Source organism: Danio aesculapii, chromosome 4 (assembly GCF_903798145.1).
Source record: "Danio aesculapii chromosome 4, fDanAes4.1, whole genome shotgun sequence".
In the NCBI taxonomy this organism is placed as follows: Eukaryota; Metazoa; Chordata; class Actinopteri; order Cypriniformes; family Danionidae; genus Danio; species Danio aesculapii.
The window spans coordinates 58,298,355-58,320,836 of NC_079438.1; the positions used below are offsets into that span (position 1 = coordinate 58,298,355).

The 22,482-nt window shown below is 32.5% G+C and overlaps 1 protein-coding gene across 1 annotated transcript; it reads right to left on the bottom strand.

The window, feature by feature from the left end:
• Nucleotides 1–1,006: 1,006 nt before the first annotated feature.
• On the bottom strand, nucleotides 1,007–18,365 carry slc38a2 (solute carrier family 38 member 2). The gene is made up of 16 exons (XM_056456260.1): nucleotides 18,069–18,365; nucleotides 16,601–16,723; nucleotides 16,436–16,520; nucleotides 16,236–16,351; nucleotides 12,799–12,872; nucleotides 12,627–12,719; nucleotides 12,462–12,537; nucleotides 10,876–10,958; nucleotides 9,867–9,925; nucleotides 9,603–9,746; nucleotides 9,053–9,132; nucleotides 7,879–7,979; nucleotides 5,727–5,851; nucleotides 5,065–5,209; nucleotides 3,945–4,042; nucleotides 1,007–3,859 (listed from the first exon to the last, which is right to left on the bottom strand). Exons 2-16 carry the CDS (start codon nucleotides 16,720–16,722, stop codon nucleotides 3,746–3,748), a joined length of 1,515 nt encoding a protein of 504 aa, XP_056312235.1. The 5' UTR covers nucleotide 16,723; nucleotides 18,069–18,365; the 3' UTR covers nucleotides 1,007–3,745.
• Between the last annotated feature and the right edge of the window lie 4,117 nt (nucleotides 18,366–22,482).

Genomic DNA, 22,482 nt, shown 5'->3' on the forward strand with positions numbered 1-22,482 from the left:
AATAAATTCAGATTTTTAATGAATTTTTTAAATAATTAATATTTTTTTTAGGTTTTTTTAATTATAAATATAAATTTGACATAACTTCATTGTTTAACAGTCTACATACTTTCTTGTTCATTTTGGTCAGTTTTTATTTGATTTAGTCAATTCTAGTTTCATCAGCAATTAAATCAAAGTAAATTTTACAGGTCATAGATGGATTAATGAATTTAACGTCTTATTATAAACACATTAAATGTGACCTTGTATGACCTTCAGGCCTGAACGATATTAATTTTTATTAAAGGAAACAGTATTTCCACTATTTCCCAGTTCTGGGTTGTGGCTGGAAGGGCATCCGCTGCGTAAAACGTGCTGGATAAGTTGGCGGTTCATTCCGCTGTGGCGACCCCTGATTAATAAAGGGACTAAGCTGACAAGAAAATGAATGAATGAATAATTCCATCAAAGTAACTCACCGACAGAGATAGATTTATGAAATTAGTATCTAATTTTAAATGTGGGGCAGCATGGTGGCTCAGTGGTTAGCAGAAGGTTTCTAGTTCGAGTCCCAGCTGGGCCAGTCATTTCTGTGTGGAGTTTGCATGTTCTCCCCGTGTTGGCGTGGGTTTCCTCCGGGTGCTCCGGTTTCACCAAGTCTAAACACGCGCACTATAGGTGAATTGATTAACTAAATTGGCCGTAGTGTATAAGTGTGAGTGAATGAGTGTGTATGGGTGTTTTTCATCACTGGGTTGCAGCTGGAAGGGCATCCGCTGTGTAAAACATATACTAGAATAGTTGGCGATTCATTCCGCTGCTGTGACCCCTGATTAATAAGACACTAAACCAAAGGAAAATGAATGAAAACAAAGCATTTCCATTAAAGTAACTCAATGACATGGATAGATTAATGAATTTAATGTCTAATTTTACAAATATTAGATGTGACCTTGTATGACCTTCAGGCCTGAATAATGTTTGAAACACACTATTCCCATAAAGTAAGTCACTGACTCATAGCTGGGTAATCTTGAACCTTTAATAGACATTAATTACATGATATACATAGTGTTTCATTGAAACAAGAGCGTATCATTCGCAGGAATGGCCTCTTGCACATGAGGAGCTTCACTCCTCGCGGGTTTAAGTACAGCATTTTAGTAGTAATGTAAAAGTGTGTTCATGTGTGTGTGTGTGTGTGTGGAGGGTCGATCAAAACCCCCGAAACACACACTGAGGGACATGTAAAGCCATATTTTAAACATGTTGAGCAAACTTGAGAAATAAAAAGCCCAAAACAACAGCATATATACACTTCATCATTCGGTGGTCTATACACATATATACAATATATATTCATATATAAATATAGTAAAATAGATTAAATTACACTGATGTTTTTCCATAAATAACGGCTGGAGAGTAACAGGTTGATGACACGTGAGGTTGAGCTGTTGGAAGCACACAGTGAGGTGTGTGTGTGTGTGTGTGTGTGTGGTCATTCATCACACTCATAACGGCTGATTAGTGTACGACACACACTCCTCATCTGTCTATCTGTCTGTCTCTCAATAATGGAGTATCTTCAAGCTGCCGATGGCAAACACTGAAATGGTAAATTAATCACTCTTCAACAGCGATGTTTGGCATCGGATTCTGCGCCTTACAACATAAAACCAGCAGAACTAATGACCATTGAACAGAGATGCTTTAAAGTTAACGCAAACTTAAACTCATTTCACTTCCGTTTCCCCGTTCACACAGGTAAAGCGGCCATAATAAGCACAGTAAACATAAAAACAACGTGTCTTAAAGGGACAGTTCACGCAAAAATAGAAATTCTGTCATCATTTACTTAACATGAGCTTCTTTCTTCTGCTGAACACAGAAGATATTTTGAAGAATGCTGAAAAACCATTGACTTCCAGTAGTATTAGTTTTTCCTACTATGCGAGTTAATGGTTACCGGTTTCCAACATTCTTCAAAATATCTTCTTTTTGTTTGACAGCTGAATGAAGTTCTTAAAAGTTTGGAATCATTTAAGGGTGAATAAATAGTTTACATTTTTATTTATGGGTGAACTATCCCTTTAAATGTTTAATTTTGACCATTATTCGCTATTATTGTCGTAACCTTCGTTATATTAATGTTAAGGATTTGAGAAAGGATGCATCTACAATAGTCTTAACCAATGACTCAATCATTTCGACTATCGATAACCGTGATTGTGTTATTTCAGGTCAACGTGAAACAACATTAGCAGCTCATTTGACTTTAGTAATGTGATGAATATTAAATCATCATTATTCACTAACGTTATCGCTACCTTCATTGTATTAATGTTAAAAAACATTAAAGGAAGTTTTTAGATCCTACAATAGACTAAGAGGCCGTTCACACCAAATATGATCACTATAAATAAAACAATAAAGATAAAGTGTGAATGTAAACCAGCAGCAGTACAAATCACAGCTATAACCATAAAGATGTGGAGAATTTAATTACTTTCAGACGAATTTTCCCAGCTAATAAATCATAAAACCCTGACAGCCAGTCAGAATACATTAAATATAAAGATTTTGTGCAATTTAAATCTACAGGGGACATTGTGGAGAAGCTCTGCTCGATGTTAAGCCTTCTATTCAAATATTATTTAAGATAATGACTATAATATAATTGGTTATTCCATGAGAAATACACAGCTAGCAAAAAAGCTAAAGCATAAAAATAAAAGTACCCCAGTTACCCAGTGCTAGTTTTGGCGTGTTTGTAAATGCTGGAGGAAATAATGAAATTATGTTTTTATTTCACTACACTGACTGCGATGGCTAAATTCACTATATTTATTATAATATATAGATTACACGAGCTGGATTCACTGGTCAGATTTGCTAAAATGCAGCACACTGATGACATCTGCTGGCTACAAGGGGGTACTGCAAAAAAAAAAAAACCCGCTTGCTGGTCTGGACACGAATATAGTTTTAATATTGCTATATTTATATAGTCATCATCATTAATATGTGAAAAGCCCTATAAATGATAGTTTTAAAGTATTAATGAACATTATTTTGATGTGTCGTATCGTTTCAGGTAACACGCGATGAAAAACCATTCATGATTAGATAATAAAAAGTGAGTTTAATCTCACATCGACTTTAAAGCAGCCATCGCTGTGGTGAAATTCAGCCGTTCCGCCTGTCTGAAATCAACAACTACTGCTGATTATTTGTTCATTAGTAGATCTACATGACAGGTCAAGGTGACTCAAGTAGTAGTATTACAGTATAAATGGCATCGTAACCAATGCAATTTAAAGCACAGGCAAAATGTGCGAAATGACAGTTCTGTTTTTCACATTTGCTGAATAAAGAGTAAGTGCTTTTCCACATATAAAAACACCAGTATTGTTTTTGGCAAAGGTACAAACGGATCGCTCCGCTCGCTCAGTACGCTTTTGGTTTTTGAGAAAACGAAACGCTAAACCTGAAACCGGCGAAGGACGCACACGCTCCCGTACCAGCTGTACCAGACGAACAACGTAAAAAAGAAAAGCAAATCAACAACAAAACAAATACGCGTGGATCACCATCTGTGTGGCCTAATGGGATACTGTACAAAGTTCAGGACATTCTCTCAGAATGGGATGTTTGTCTTTGCTCTGCGCTGATAATAGAGCAGCTTCTTCTAGATCTCAGTAGCAGCGCAAGCGGCTCGGCTCCGCCCACCTGCCTGTCAATCACAGTCATGACACGCCCACTAATGACCACCAGTGTGTTCTTCTGAAGATAACGCATTGTGGATCCAGTCCATGATGATCAAGGCCATGCTGCCAGTCATCACCAGGAAGCCCATAATGAGAAACAATGTGGCCTGAGGAGAAGAAGAAGAGGGATGAGAAACTATCAAATCACTTTAGAATCCTTTAAATACATGCAGACGGATTTAAATGCCTTACCCCGATTTTCTGGACAGATTTCATGGACTCTTTCTTCACTAGTTTGATGTAGAAAGCTGAAGGTAGGATGAAAATCAGCATAGCAGCAGCAGACGCACCTGAAGAGAGACAGAAAAAAGATATACATTTACATATTGGGCTAATAATAAAATAATAGTGTAATCAAATGTAAAATATGTAATTTTATATGATACATTTTAGGAAAACTAATAATAAAACACATTTTTAAGCTTATATAATCCATATAATTTATATAAAACACATTTTATATAATATAATGTAAAAAATAATGTAATAAAAACTATAATTATAAGCTATTTTATTATTTTATAAGATATATAAATATCTTATAAAATATCTATTAAAATTATACAGTTAATGCTAAAATATAAATATAATAAAAATATAATTTTATATATTTTATTTATGCAATTTAATTAAATAGTAATAATAAAAATATATATGATTGTATTTTATTGTATTTTATTTATGTAATCTAATAATAAAAATAACAAATAATAAAATAATCATAAATAATAAATGTATAAGATATATTTTATTCAATCTAATAATAAAATGTTATAATAAAATAAATAAAACAAAAAAGAAGACAGATAGAAGGACAGACAGACGGACGGATGGATGGATGGATGGATAGATGGATAGATAGGTAGATAGATGGATAGATAGATGGATAGATAGACTCTATATAGAAAGATAGACAGACAGATAGACAGACAGACAGACAGATGGATAGATAGATGGATAGATAGATGGATAGATAGATGGATAGATAGATGGATAGATGGATAGATAGATAGATGGATAGATGGATAGATAGACTCTATATAGAAAGATAGACAGACAGACAGACAGACAGATAGATAGATGGATAGATAGATGGATAGATAGATGGATAGATAGATGGATAGATGGATAGATAGATAGATAGATAGATAGATAGATAGATAGATAGATAGATAGATAGATAGATAGATAGATAGATGGATAGATGGATAGATAGATAGATAGATGGATAGATGGATAGACTCTATATAGAAAGATAGCTAGACAGACAGACAGTGTGCATAAAAAGGCTGATCTGCAGTGCTGCACCCACCGATGAAGCCGAAGATGTCTCTGATGGTGGGAACGAAGATGACGAGGATGTTGACGCAGACCAGCAGAGCGACGGTGATGCAGATGTGGCGCGGCCAGCTGAATTCCTTACTGGCACCCAGCAGATGGTTGACAGAGGTGCGGATCTGCAACATTCAGCAAACATTCAGTCAACACTCCAGCAATATGTTTATGCATGCTCAAATGGCCTGCAGCTGTGAGACACATTTCCTTTGTATTGAGCTTATACGCTAATGTGCTAGTTTTTGCGACTGTTTAAGTACTTCTGATTCAGTTGCCTATGGGAGAAATGACTAGGAATAATAATAAAAGGCAGAAAACGGTCAAACTGCTTGCATTACTGCTCTATAAAAAGAAGAATAGTGTAATATGAACATATCAGCAACATCAAGCAGCAGAACGAGCTGTTTTCAATGTCTAAAAATGAATGGAGGTGAATGAGACCAAAAGTCTCGAGCCAAAAAGATTGCAATGGCTGCACCCATTCATCCGGCAAGAATAAGGTCAATAATTAGCACTTGTTGTGTGTGTATTGCGCCTGCTTGTTGAATCGTTAAATACCTTGTCGATTGTAAACAGAAATTAAGAAAAAAACATACAGGATTGCTAATATTTCTTCACATTTAAATGAACTATACTCACCGGGAAGAGAACCACAGGCACAGTTAATGTAACGGCGGTCAGGACGGCAAAACGCACGATCAGAAGCACCACATCGAAATTGTAGACCTTTGAGTATGTGTGCAGGAGCTCGGGTTCAACAGCCTCTGTGGAGAACAATAAGCAATAAACACATCAATTACTTCATCCAATACACACTATAATCAAGAGGTATTTCAACTTTTATATCAATATATTTACTATATCAATTATGCTTATATTTAAATGTTTTAATAAGAATATATTAGCACTAAATTGTGATTTATTCAGTTGATTTTTTTAGTTTTTACCCATTTTAATTAATTTTTTAAATATACATTATTAAAATATTATTTATTCATATAAAAATAAATTATTATATGTTTATTAGCATTTTTTATTTAAACGTTATTAAATTATTATTATTTTAAAATTTCATTTATTTTTAAATTGTAGTTTAGTTATTTTTTATCACAATATGTTCTAAAATACAAATTAAAAGCTTTTTTATCAATATATTTACTATATCAATTATATTTATATTTAAATGTTTTTATATATTTATAATATATTTATCTGATATATTTTATTTTTAGAGTTACTTTTATTTTTAATAGTTTTTTTTGTAATTTAATTACAATATATTAAAAATACAAATTAAAAAAATTCTAATAAAAATATTGAAAATATTGAACACGTTGAAAATATATTTAATATTTATTTAGAGCTATTTAAGCTTTTTATCAATATATTTATTATATAAATTGTTTTATTTAAATATTTTAATATATTTGTACTAAACTGTAATATATTTAGTTGATATTTTTACTTTAATTAGATTTTTTAGAGTCATTTTTAGTAGGTTTTAGTGAACTTTTAGTCTTTGATTGTTTTGCTAATTAAAAGTTAATGGTTAATATTTTAAACTTACATTGAACATTATATTGCAATATATTTTATATTTATTTCATTTTATATTATATAATATAGTCAAGTTTTTATATTAATATATTTAATATATTAAAACAAAGTGATAATGAGAAAGGTTGAAATATACTTTAATATTAAATAATATATATTTATATTGAACATGTTGAAATATGTCATATTTATTTCATTTTATATTTTATATTATATAACGCAAGTCAAGTTTTTATATCAATATTTAAAATGAAATGAGAATGAGAAGAGTTTAAATATATTTTATATTGAATATTTTATATTTATATTGAACATGTTGAAATATATTTAATATTTAATTTAAATTTAATTAATATTGTATAACATAAATGTCAAGTTTTTATATTAATATTTAACAAAACAATGAGAAATTTTAAAATATATTTAATATCAAATATTATATAGTTATATTAAACATTGAAATATATTTTTATTTCATTTAATGATCTATAATTTAAATGTCAAGTTTTTATAATATTTAAAACAAACTGACAAGAAGAAAAGTTTAAAAATATTTTATATTGAATATTTTATATTTATTTTGAACGTTGAAATAGATTTGATATTTATTTCATTTAATACTCTAAAATATAAAATGTGATTTTTTTATTTTAATATTTTAAACAAACTGATAATAAGAAATGTTGAAATGACTGAAATACTGAATACTATATATTTATATTGAATATATTGAAATCTATTTTCAATATATATAATATACATTATATAATATGTCATGTTTTTAAATATTTATATTGAAAGCATTCTTTCTTTAAAGTAACAAAAATGTTGTTTATTTTAGTTAAACTGATCTGAACGGATAAACAGAAAAACCTTTTATTACTTTTAATAAAACTAACTAACACATCAAACAACAGATCCCACAAGAATGTTTATTTTCCCTGGTCTGAGTCTGAGAAATTCCTCTGTTGCATAACCTTTCCCATCTATCAGGAAAGAGTAAAAACATCAAATATGATGTTCTGTTCCTGCTGCGGCAAACAGCTGAACGCCCCTTATTTATTCCCAAAACTTGCGAAACAGACCAGATTGAAAGCTGGCTATGGTCCGGCTCAATCCGCAGGCCTTTAACACACACACCTCCATTAAAGCAAACAGTGCAGCTCTGAAACTGGCATCAGACAGAGGTTTCGTAACGCGCTCTGATGTGGACGTGTGTCTGCGTTTCGCTCACCGTTGAAGGTCAGGTATCCAAACAGCGCAGCCAGCAGATACATAATAAACATTCCCAGAAACGACACATTCGCAACATTCTGCATCTTCCTCCTGGAGCGACTGCAGAGAGAAGAGAAAGATAGAGTTACTTTCAGAGGTTGATGCATTTCATACGAATCAATTTTACAATTACTTTTATATAAAAAAGGTGAACAATTTAGGGAAATTTTTAAAGAAATAAACAAAATAAATAAATGTAAAAATATAACAATTAAGTGAATAACAATTATTAAATTGTTGCAAAATAAAACCCTAATGCAAATGGGAATACAAAAAAAATGTAATTAATGATTTTGTAAAATATAAATAAATAAGATTGCACATTTTTTGTAACAATGTTATTTATTTATAATTTTACAACAACAATTGCATTAATTAAAGTAACTTTTAATTTATTTATTATTGTATTAATAGTTTAGTTGTAATCATTCAAAATGTCACATTTCACTCTAATAAATAACTGTGCACCAATTTTATTTTAATATTAATGTTATTCAAAGATGAAAACAAAATTATTTGCCCTGCTGTGAAATTGTTATAATTTCTTTTAACATTTTTCCCAAATTATATTTAAAACAGCATAGATAATTACATAGTATTTCCTATGATATCTTTCTTCCTCTCTTAAAGCTTAATAAAAGAAGTTTTTAAACTCTTAAAGTAATTTTTAAGATCAATATTATTAGACATTAATTCGTTTGATTGGCCACATAAGTATTTACACTGCACTTTAAGCGGAATACTAGTATCTTGAAAAATATCTAGTCAAATATTATGTGCTGTCATTATGGTAAAGATAAATTAGTTATTAGAAATGTGTTATTAAATCTATTATGTTTAGAAATGTATTGGGGGGAAAACTCACACTGTATCTTTAACTGAATGTTTAACTGTATCTTTAAACACATTCCAATTACATTTAAATCCCAAAAAAAGAATTCTGCATCCTGTTTGGAATCGTGGTTCTACATTCTAAAATGTAACACCATGGCAAAAGACCAAAGAAAATAACTTTAATTAACACTATAATGTTTAATAGTGTTGCAAATTTCACAGGAGGGCAAATAATTTACTCTTCAAACCCACAAAAAGCATGTATTCTTCATCTGCAGGTAAAAGTAAGCTGTACTCACTCTTTGAGCTCCTCATACATGGGCAGAATGGCCGGATGGCACACAAAGGCAAAGGTCAGGATGGGCACAGCATACACAGTCTACAGATCACACACATCAGCACATTAATCTCAGTCAAATACAAGTGTGCAAACACAGTATGAACCATTTTCACTAGATGTGTTTAACAGTCATCAGCATCTTAAATCATTACATTTTTTAATAGATTTTATTAATGCATGAACATTTACATGTTTTTATATATATTTTAGATCATCTCTGTATCAAATTACAGAGAATGAATGAGGTTTATTATGTGAGGAGTTTCTAACACAGTGTCTATGGGAGCAGGACGGTAAAATCTGACATTATTCTCTTTTCTATCTGCCATTTTCAGTCTCACACTATTGATTTCCTCTTTCTGAAAGTCTTGATAACACCATCCAGGAGTTTTTCTTTTATTATTTCAGCTAATCTGATATGTTGTTCTCTCCCATTCACTGGGCTCTAAGTTTCCAACTATGATGACTTCTGCTCATGTGAAAAAAGTGCATGATGTTCATTGGTGTACCTGTGAGTTGAAGATGAAGTATTTGGGTTTGCAGCACTCTTCATCGGTGCTGTTGTTGGTCTGCGGCGGCTGAGAGACGTTCACTGTGATGTTAATGAAGTTTTCAGGCAGTGGACAGGGGATCTGGAACTTCTTGTAGATCACCTGATGAACAAAAGGAGGAGGAGAGGCAAATTAGACTCACAACAGCAGCTCTCGCCTTCATTTGCATATCTTTTACCATGGTAAACCACCAAATTATTTGGGGAGTATCTCAGCACTCACCACAATGAGGAAGAACACCATGCACAACAAGGAGAAACCACTGGTGTAGCCCAGATAACCTAAAGCAGAAGACAAAAACCATAAGGATCAACTCAACATACACATACACAAATATATAGATATACATATGATTATTATTAGAAGTAATATTTTATATACATATTAGAAATTACATAATAATAATAATAATAATAATAATAATAATAATAATAATAATAATAATAAAGTGTTCTTAATTTCATTATTATTAACATAAACTATTCATAACATTTCAAACTTATGTATACTTTTCTTCAATTTTATTACACTCATTTTTATAATAATCTTATTTATTTATAGATCATTTGATTAAAAATATGCAGGTAAAATATATATGATAAGTGTATTCATGAACATTACTATAATTATATAGTGTATACACAATTAATACTATAATAAAGTAATATATTATTATTACAATGTTAAATTATTGTAGAATATACATTAATTATAGTCGCTTGTAATGTATTATTGTATACTTTTTTCCCTTTTTGATCAAGTAAGTAGAAGTAAGTAGAATTGCATTCATTAGTTTTAATTATTTATTTATTTATTTAAACTTGACTTGTTATATAGTGTAAAATAGAAAATGAAATAAATAAAAATATATATCAATGTGCATTATAAACATATGATAGTATTTATCCAAAATAATTTTTCTACAACGTTATTTTTACAATATTTGTATTTATTTATATTTCTTTATCTTAAATTAATAATAACAATAATTTTATTTATTATCTATTGCTATCTCAAAATGTTAATTTCATAGCAATTTATCTATTATAAAATCATGATACAAATATAGCTATAAAACAAATAAACGAATAACGTAATGAATAAATAAACAAACACGAATAAACAAACAAATACATAAATGAAAGCATATTTTAAAGGTGTTTAAAGGTCTGACATCCAACGTGCAATATATAATTTTGCATATTTTCTGGGGTGAAACTCAAACACTCACCCAGGTTTTTGAGCAGCGAGAGCGGCAGGATGATGCTCATAGTGACGATCAATACCAGGTAATCTCCATTAGTGTACCACGCACTGCAAAACACACACACACACACAAATATTAGCACACTAAGGAAATGACACGCAGCTGTTCAGCAACATCCTGTTTCGCAAAATAATCCGTGAGCATGTGTGGTTAATGGGGCCGTGTATCTTGTGGCTTTGTGCGCAGGGGCCTTTGGGCTCCATGTAGGGGTCTGAATGTTTGATGTCAGTGTTTGTTGTATTAGGTCACTGTCACAAAAGCTCTCAGACCCCCCGACCGGACAGCTGTACGATGAACAGTGCTCACACTGTTCGTACACAGAGCTGGAAAACATTCCAGTACAACAACAACTACAACAACACTGGCCTTTCTGTTCAGCCCTCACATCATCTATGAGATAAACACACACATCTGCACTGCAGTACATCAGTCTGACAGGGACATATGCTGATATTCAATAGCTCAATATATGCTGATGATAATATTTATATTAGTGCAAAATATAGTGAATATTGTTGTGTTTGCAGTGTTGGTTCATCAAGGCTATATGCTTGAAGACTTAACAGATGTTTACATTTAGTCATTTAGCTGATGCTTTTGTCCAAAGAGACTCACACTTGAATGTTTTCATGTTAATCTGGAATATGAGGTTGGAAATTCATTGACAATTCTGATGATTTATTAGGCGATCGTTTGTTAACTGTACAGCGAGTTTCCCTTTGTTAACATCAGTTGATTAAACTAAAGTCAATGTAGTGTGTATCGATGTAATCATAGCTGATGTTCATTTCTTAGTTAATGACTAATAACGCTTTAAATCTAAGGTCCTAATCATTTTATTAAACAGAGTTAATAACTAATAAATTAAGTAGTTTTAATTACTTAGTTTATTTAATTAGTTTAACTTTAACATATATCTATAATATTACCATTTGCCACAGCTGATTTTAAAGCATTAACTAACATTTCGAATGAGACTTTATTGTAAAGTCTTTCCTATAGTACTTTATAACTCTAATTTAATTAGCAATTCAATTTGTTCAAAAGCCTTTATCTACTCTGAACATGTATGTGCAATTAAGCAATACACTTGGTATTCTGGGTTTTTATACTTTTAGGTCAATATCATGGTAATACTGTATAAAAGCTTCAGGATCTAATCACAACAAAAACAGATAATACTGTCATAATCTTAGTCTGAGGCCAAATCTGGGCAGGACTGTGGCCTCACAGCAAGATGGTTGCTGGTTCGAGTCCCGGCTGGGACAGTTTGTATGTTCTCCCTGTGTTGTGTGTGGGTCTCCTCCGGGTTAGTTTTCCCCACAGTCCAAACACATGCGCTATAGGGGAATTGAATAAACTAAATTGTCCATAGTGTATGAGTGTGTTTGTGTGAATGAGTGGGTGTTTCCCAATACTGGGTTGAGGCTGGAAGGGCATGCGCTGTGTAAAACATATGCTGGAATATTTGCGGTTCATTCTGATGAGGCGACCCCTAATAAATAAGGGACTAAGCTCAAGGAAAATTAATGAATGAGGTGAAATCTTACTTGTCATTGGTGTCTAAGAAGGCCTTGATGACGATGGGCAGCTCGTACTTCACAATGTAGAGGTAGCTCGCCATAGCTGTGATGCAAACAAAACACTTTAGCACCTTATAGCATCATCTAGCAAAGCAAACTCCATGTAAGTGCATGTGCAAGTGCAGGCCGTACCTCCAAAGTTCTGCATAGTGATAGAACAGGACGCTGCCAGCTTGCCAGGAATCCCGAACGCTTTGTACCCCAGCTGTTCGTACACCAGAGACCCTGGATGGAGGGGTCAGAGTATTAAAACATGTGCTTATCACTGTTAAAAATAGAAAGAGCCATGCAGACAGAAGCTCACCTCCTTCATTGGCCGTTTTGAGCAGCAGATGGACTGAGTACAGCGAGAAAATGGCCACAGCCACCAGCAGGATCCTACACAAAACACACACAAAAATACATGAATTATTAAAATCACTCTCAAAGCTCTCTTGAGGGTTGAAATGTTCTGTTTGTGCACATGAAGAAGCATTTTATCTCAAGCATATTGAACAAGAATAGAAAATTTGAACTGCAGTATAAAACCCAGCAAACAATTATGTTAGCATGTAAGGTTATGTTACACTGTAAAACCCAATAAGTTAACTCAAACTGTTTGAGGAAACCAACGGTGGCAAGCCATTTAAGTTTTGAAACAAAATGGTTTGAGTACTGTAAACTATATGACTGTACATAGAGTCATATACACATATTATTTGTGTTGATAATTTGTGTTGTCAAACTTTTAGAGTATTAGTAACCTAAACATTTTAAGTTCAGTTATCAAATCGCTACAAGTTCAAGAATTGAGTCAAGAACGAATTAAGTCAAATAACTATTTAGCTACTCAAATGTTTTGGTATTGCTTCTAGCATTAGAGCTGACACAAAAATTTCATTCATTAATTCATAACTCATTTATTCATATTAATTCATTTGTTTTGAGTTCTGCTTGATATAATCCGTTCATGAGTTACGATAACTCTTTTTCGTTAAGTCAAAGTAACCTTAAAAAATTATAGGTCAAACAAACTTATTTCATTGAGGGATTTTCACTGTTAGGTTTTATAGTGTCCTAAAATAACGTTTCTGTGACATTCTTGTAATAATGTAGTCAATAAAATAATGCATATGTAATATTTAAACATTTTAAATAACGTCCTGAGAACATTATAATAACATGAGACTGAAGCACTTTTAAATAATGCAATCTAACAAAAAAGAAACATCAAAACATTGCCTAAATATATGAAGATAATGTTTTTAGTACTTGGAAATTGCTCTGATTGATTTGTTTCTGTGGTGTTTTATTCCTCTACAGGCTTTCTTGGCCAATTTTATGGTGGGTAACAAGCTTAAATACCAAAATAAAATCACAAAAAACACTATATTAAATTTCATTTATTTAAAATAAACGTTGAGTCTAAAATTCATTCAGAAGTGTTTGTTTAGTCATATAAACTGCTAATCCTTTTTTTTTGTTAAAATAAAATACTATTATTTGAGCATTTTTAATTAGCTATTTTTTTGTAACTCCTTATGAAATTTACTAATAATTTTCCGCCCCATTTCTTCTATTATAAGGCCATTTAAACCATCAGAGTTTGTTCAGTTAGTTTCAGAGAAGCATAGCCGTGGATCTTCACATTATATTAGGAGTCTGAAATGAAGAACTACACTGAAAGTGTCACTTACATCTACACACTCATTGTGCAAGTGTGCAGGAATATGCATTAATATACTAATGCTGACTTTAGTTGTAGACATAATAACCTCAACTCCTGTAATGAGTCACATCATGAACATAAACACACATGTCCTCATAGAGAGAGAGAGATGTGTGTGTGCCTTAGAGTGATTATAGTTTCACACACTCATTCATTCCACTGTCTGGAGGTCGCTTGATCCCGTTATAACCTACGTGACCTTCAGTAGATTTCCATTCCACATGCCTGGAGCTAAACGTCACATCACTGCTCAACGCCTGAGCTTTTCCTCAAAAACATGCCTATGCCCATTTATTTGATGCATCTTGTGTTTTTATAATCTAATTCTGGCGTTATCGGGATTATATCATTAGTTCCTGGAAATCCCAAGGTGAGCAATAATTCAGTCTTTGATAGAGTCTTGGAAATTTGGCATCAACACAAACTCAATTTAGAAATGTAGCATGGATATCTGCAATGTTATATAATGTGATATAAATACAATTTCACCAGCTCACTTGAATAAATGAAGAGAATTCACAATTTTGCATTGACTGCAATGATTTTATAGGGGAGTGCATCTGCATTAAATATAATAAACAAACTACAAGCATGAATAAATATAATAGAGCAAAGATGCAAATGAAATAAACAGTGCTTTATGGTTAGTTCTGGATAGTCTAACAGCATTCAGATGCAGAAATGTAATAATTTAATGTAAAACAACACTGTATAGTCTTCATTGTGTGAATAATTATAATAAATATTCTTTGTTAAAGCTCTGTATTGTATCCAGTCAGAATTTCTTCTGTTTGAATGGTCTAAACATGCATGAAAACACACGCAAATGAGAAAATATACACTATTATTAATTACAGTCACTACAATTACAATTATATTACTGTTAAACTCTGTAGCGACTCCACAAATTACATGTATTCTGAACTGTAGTGTGCTCAGCTATAATCCATATTCTACCATGTGATTATTGCACATTATTGCACAAAATGATATATTGTGCAACTCTAACACTCACACACACAGTGTTTTGTATGTAAACACTGAAAAGCAGCACATTTCCAAGCCTTTCCTTCATCAGAGGTGAACTGACTGACTCTGACCACCTGCTGCAGATTTACACTAGAATCTGGGACAAACTGCAGAAACAATTAATGCTACTAATTATCCTAATCTGTGCTGTAAATCGGGAACATTTATGCTTTATAGATTAGTACATTCTAAACTCAATGCTCTCTAGAGCCAAACAAAAAAGCAGGTCTTGTATATTGTACTTTTTTTCCGCAGTTAAAGTAGTATAGATTAGGGCTGCAGGAAAAATATGTGATATTGGTGTTGAGTATTGTGATAATGATATTTCTTACCATATTAAAATATTAGCTCTTTTAAAATATCTTATTTCTGTAATAGTATTAAGGTAAACAGGTACTTTTAAGGTCTAATTAATTGTAATACAAACTAGTGCAAACATTTAGTCTGAGTAAAAACAACCAATGCATTAAATTACACTGTAAAAATATCTCGTAAAGAATAGTTTCGATTTATATTGTGATTCACATGGAGTTTTCTGTTCGTTTACGGTTGTGAGTTGCATTATGGGATGTTGATCTCTGCTTTGTTGATTTTTGATGTTGAAAATTCAACTCTTCAGGTTAACAAAGTGACTTTTAGTAGCTTAAAAATAATCTAAGACATAAGAAATGCACAGAAAATGCACTGTAAGATTATTACAAGGTGTTTATAGCATAATATACAACATCAACTCACTCAAATATAGCACTTTAAACTATTAATAACTATCATAAAAGTCACTTTTTCCAACTTTTCAAGGTTTAAAATTTGTTGGAAGAAAGATCAATGTCTCATAATGCAATTCAAAAGCAGAAATAAACGGGGAAACATAAAAACATTAATCACAAAACATAGAAAACTGTTACTTTACACTGCATTTACTATCAATACTTGCAATATATTGTTCAGCTCTTGTATAGATGACATAAAAAACAACCCAAGCACAGAATCCCATTAGTACTCACACAAACATGGCGATACCGGTGTTGGCCATGGCATAAGAAAGTCCTAGGATTCCACTTCCCATGATGGCATTGCCCAAATTAAACACTGACATCCCGAATGACGCAGATCCAGGGCTCTATAAAAGCAAGATTTATGTGTCATTTACACGCATGACACCACAGAATCTGATTCAACCTCTCAAACTAATGAACCCACTTACATATTCAGCCTCATATTTCTTCTTCCCCAAGTGATGATCTGACAGGAAGTTCTGACTTTCTGCTTCCACATCACTATACTGAATCCTGTAATCACATCAGCGGGTTAGATGAAGCTTGAGTTTTGCATAAAGGTCACTTGTGTAGGAAAATAAAGCAGGTTTTACCCATTGAGAGGGACTTTCGAGGCACAGTCCTGGTAGCTTGTGTATTCATTGCTGTTTGTACTGCTGCTGTCCATGTCTGGAGCGATGTTAAAGCGACTCATCTGTGCCGGGGCTTTGTTCATTCTGCAATTTAAAAACACAATGCATTAGGATTTGGGTTCAGCTTGAACATTTGTGGGAACACACCTTCCCATTATTACCCATTATGTAATTACTTTGACTGAGATCACCAGCATTTACAGTTTTCTCTTGACTCCTGATGTCTGATGATTAATTATGGTATTATAAAATTATTTTACACTACACAAAACGATATATAATATATGATAATATAATATATGATAATATATTATAATATACAAAAAGATATATAATAAATGTACATTTTACTTACAGGTTTTAATTGTACCTTAAGATCATTTATATGATATTGCATTTTTGAGCAATGGAAAACCTTTGACATTTGTTTTGATGTTTTATTTGTTTATTGTTGTACTATTTTGTTTATTATATACTGCCTGGATATAGTGTTTAAACATGTTTATCAATGAAAGAAAGCCTGTTTGTCATCTGAAGGTCTAATAAAGGAGGAAAAATAAATTATTTATTTCGCGTGTCCCCAGACATCTCTCAATGCGCGCCCCCTAAATGCGCGTCCCCGAAACCCTCATCGGAGCCGCGCCTCAGACTGCAGCCGGGCATCAGGTCATGTGACCAGCGCTCAGAACGAGTGGAAAATTACAAACCGGCACCGACAACAGATCCGCACGCGCTGCATCCGCCGCATCGTCATCAACTATTAATACCGGCATCTCATCAGTCTATATTTATATTTAAGACACAATATACTTAAACACCACGAATAAACTATTTAACGTTAAATATGGTCAGAATATCTATTTAACGGATAACAACCAATACTGATGGCACTATTAGCTGATGTAAAGCATCCCAGCGTTTTACCATTTCCCAGTAAACCTCCTAAACCTTTTACATAAGACTGTATAATAATGATAATATTCACAGAATGAGGAAAATTGACATGATCGCTCGCTCTTGTGTGTGTGTTGAGCAGACGCCCACGCATTTATCAACAATCACAATGCAAATCAATAGACAACATGAGGTGAAATGTATTAAATCATATAATATATGACATTCATCCCAAAACAAAGTTTTAACACACATTAATACTTAAGATGATTAAAACCGCGCAAAAATTAGGGTGTTTGATGAATGAATGAAGGCTTTTAAACGGATGTGTGTGGAAAGATGATGAAACACCATCAGTGAGTCACGCCGAGACGAACACAGACACACAAACCAGCCCAATATTAATAAAAACAAATAAATATAGGGGGAAACGAACATATAATCAGAGATAAAACAATGTGATCAGGTTTAAAAGGGGTCAAGAAGTCATTGCGGCTCTGATATACAGCAAGATGTTCTTACGAGATCTTCTTACCTCAAATTAAAGAGAAATCCGTTTTTTCAGCTCCGGTATGAATGGAAAAAAGTGAGCAAATCCGGCAGGTTGTGAAGAATGTTCCAGAAATCGATAACAAATGGCTAACACTTTAAAAAATGTACCGTTATAGATATCAAATAAATATTCTTAATAATTAATAAAGTAAGACATAAACAGGAACACTGTAATACTACAAACGCCTAGTGTAACAATAAAAAACGTTAATATTAATGTCGGAGATTAACGGAGATGTGTTCTGGGCGCGTCCGGTATCACAGTCGTGTTCCGATGCTCTGAATGACGGTTTATATTCGCATTGCATCAGCCGTGCTCGGTGTGGGCGGAGCCTGTTTTTTTGGATTGTATACAAACAGTGGAGGAGCCCGCCAGCCTGACCCAGACACAGGAGACCGTCTTTATATCGAAATAAAATCAGTCAGGTTAAACATTAAACATCCCAACAATTTCTTTAAACCACCATTGAGCTAAAGTAAAGCCTTTTTCGTGAGCTAAAGACATTCATTAATGTCTAACGCGAGTCTAACACTTCCGTTTCCTCTTTGAAACCCGAAAGCAGCCAACATCTCAATATAAATACAATATTTATTGATCCCAAATTCAATATAAACTGCTCATTTATTTTTATTTACATGTTTTAAGCGCTCTCAAAAATAAATAGTCAGATTAAATTAAATAAAACATTAAATATCGCAATTTTCTTTAAACCAGCACTGAATAAAGACTTTATCATGAGATAAAGACACTTAATAGTCTCAGTAATGTCTAACACTTCCGTTTCTCTTTGAAAACCCAAAAGTTGCTAACATATCAATATTAAATCAATTTCTATTTACCTCAAATTCAATATTTTTACTGATATAAGTTCTCTTGAAATTAAATGAGTCAGATTAAACCCTTAATATCACAATAGTTTCTTTAAACCAGCACTGAGAAGAAATAAAGACTTTCTCTTTAGCTAAAGAAATTATAAAAGTAGCAAAAGAGCCAACATCTCAGTATAAAGTCAACTTACTTATCTAATTTCAATTCAATGTAAGCTTTTTAATCATTTTTACATATGTTATAAGCTCACTCGAAATTAAATGAGTCACATTAAACCTTAAATATCATACTAGTTTCTTTATACCAGAACTGAGAGGAAATAAAGACTTTCTCATGAGCTAAAGACACGTTAAAAGCAGCCAAAATAGCCAACATCAGTCAATTTATTTACCTCAAACTCAATATAAACTCTATTTAATTTATTTATGTATGTTATGAACACTCTTGAAATAAAATGAGTCAGATTAAACATCAAATATCACACTAGTTTCTTTAAACCAGCATTGAGTAGAAATAAAGACTTTCTCGCGAGCTAAAGACACTCATGTCTAACACTTCCGTTTCCTCTGTGGAACCCAAGAAATAGCCAACATCTCAATATAAGGTCAATTTTTATTTATCTCAAACTCAATATAAACTGTTTATTTATTTTTATACATGTTATAAGCTGTCTCGAAATAAAATGAGTCAGATTAAACCTTAAATACCACAATGTCTAATAGAAATTGTCCCAGTAATGTCTAACACCTCCATTTCTGTGAAACCTAAAAGTAGCCAACATCTCAATATAAAGTCAATTGAACTCAAATTCAGGTCATACTTTATGTTAATGTACAATTCATTCCTATTGACAGATCATTAATTATGACATTTGGCTTAATAAACTACTAATCAGCTGCTTATTAATGGTTAAGTAATGTAGCAGTTAGGTTTAGATTTGCCGATTAGGTAGGATTAGCAATATAAAATAAAATCATACTTTATAACTAATAAACAGTTAATATCTTATTAATATGCAGATAATAAACCAGTAGTAAATGGTTTTAATTGTTACTTAATCTAAAGCAGGGCGACCAACCCTGTTCCTGGAGATCTTCAGTCCTGCAGATTTCAGTTGCAACCCATATCAGACACACCTGCCTGTAATTATCAAGTGCTGTTCAGGTCCTAATTAATTGGTTCATGCGTGTTTGATCAGGGTAGGAGCTGAACTTTGCAGGAAGGGAGATCTGCTGGAACAGGGTTGAGCAGCCCTGATATAAAGTGTTACACATATTTACTATGAACTGTTAAAAGCAGTCAGATTAAACATTAAATATCACAACAGTTTCTTTAAGATTTAGACTTTTCTAAAATATGGAGTTCCTTATCGAGCTAAAGTTACAGTTTACAGTCTTATTAATTAATGTTTTGTGAAAAATGTGTATTAGATATAAGATGAGAGAATCATGGAGATAACTTGATGTTTATTGTTACAGATTATTATTATTTATTGTGACTGTTATGAAGACGGACTATTAAATAAGCCTAGGATTTCTTCCTATTCCTTTTCAGACATATATAAGTAGAATTGTTTTGTATTATGTATGTATGCATGTTTTGTTTATTAAAATTATTACAGTTTTTATGTTTTATATTCGAAATGAAGTCTAAAAGTCCTTTCCTCTTTTTCCTTAAAGTCTCAAACTGTAGCAAAGACCACAATATAAAGTCAATTTTCATTAACTCTAATTCATTATGAACCAAAATTCTTGATCTGATCAAGAAAAACTATTATGTGAACTGCTGTTTATTTGATTTTTGTCATTCTGTAGGACTCTATTGTTATCAAATCTTACAAAACAAATTAAATAAAGACATAAAAGCTCTTGTTTATGCCGATCTTCATGGCAAAAATATTATATAAATAGTTTTTTATCAATTATTTTTGCTAAAAACTGGTTTAACAGTGAAATACGATCTCATCAAATAACAAATAAAAAAATACCAATAAAATAAAATAAATTGGGCATAAAATAAACTCCAATCTAAAACAATAAATAAAGTTTCATAGTTAGAGAACATTCAAAAGCAAAGTATTAAAAGCTCTAACTTCATTTAAATGCAATCTGCTTTCCAATATCGTAGATTCATGATTGCCCAATTTCACAAAAACCACAAATATAGACCACAACCCACCGTATGCCCTAAATTCAGAGAGGAAGTGGTATTTCCCAATGCAAAGCACACGAAACTTCTTACGTAGACATAACAGATGACGTATAGTAAAAGAAACATTTGTGCAAAGCAAAACACTGAATTTAATCTAATTTCAGTCTACAGAGGAGCAGATGCCAAAGACAATGACTGTCTATGAGTGAAGAAGATCATGAGATCACACGACTGATGCTGAAGAGATAAACAATAGGAGGAATTTTCCTAAATATATGTAAGAGGCAGCCTTATTATTTTGTATTATCATTCAGATCATTACTATTATTATTAGTCCTCTTACTGATCACCCAATTATCATTATTATGCACCACTTTCCTCATTCTCCATCCTCAATTGTTTTTTAAATGAATTTTAATTGATTGTTTTATTAATACTAATACCACCATCAATACTGCTTGTTATACTTTTCTATATGTGCCTTTGCTAATATACTTCCACACCCAGTTACTATTACACAAACAAACACAAGCACGCATGCTGTTGTACTTTTTTATATGTTGCTTTGCTAATCCACACTCAGTTCCGATCACACACACACACACACACCCACTCACAGGCGCACAAACACTGTTGTTTTACGTTCCTCTGCTCATGTACTTTCGCAACCAGTTACAATTACACACACGCACACAAACATACTGGTGTACATTTCTATATGTTCCTTTGCTAACATACGTTCCCATCCGGTTACAATAATACACACAAAAAAAACACACTGGTGAACGTTTCTATATGTTCCTTTGCTAACATACGTTCCCATCCGGTTACAATAATACACACAAAAAAAAAACACACTGATGAACGTTTCTATATGTTTCTTAGATAATATACAATCCCATCCAGTTACAATTACACACACACACACACACGCACACACACACACAGGTGAAGGTTTCTATATGTTCCTTTGCTAATATACATTCCCATCCAGTTACAATTGCGCACACACACACACACACACACACACACACACACACACACACACACACACACACACACACACACACACACACACACAGCTGAACGTTTCTATACGTTCCTTTGCTAATATACAATCCCATCCAGTTACAATTATATACACACACACACACACACACACACACACACACAGGTGAACGTTTCTATATGTTACTTTGCTAATATACATTCCCATCCGGTTACAATTACACACACACACACACACACACACACACACAGGTGAACGTTTCTATATGTTCCTTTGCTAATATACTTCCACACCCAGTTACAATTACACACATGCACGCACAAGCGTGCGCACACTCACACACATTGTTTTTGTGAACTGTGGGAACATTCCACAGGTTTCCATTGATTTGTACTGTACTAATTTTAT

What these genes read in the sequence shown, in the direction of transcription:
- slc38a2 (XM_056456260.1), bottom strand. Translation starts at nt 16,722, where the DNA reads ATGAACAAAGCCCCGGCACAGATGAGTCGCTTTAACATCGCTCCAGAC. An exon ending in ATGTATGAGGAGCTCAAAGA is followed by an intron (nt 7,980 to 9,052) that starts GTGAGTACAGCT and finishes TTCTCTCTGCAG; the next exon opens with TCGCTCCAGGAGGAAGATGC. An exon ending in TGGATACCTGACCTTCAACG is followed by an intron (nt 5,852 to 7,878) that starts GTGAGCGAAACG and finishes TGTTCTCCACAG; the next exon opens with AGGCTGTTGAACCCGAGCTC.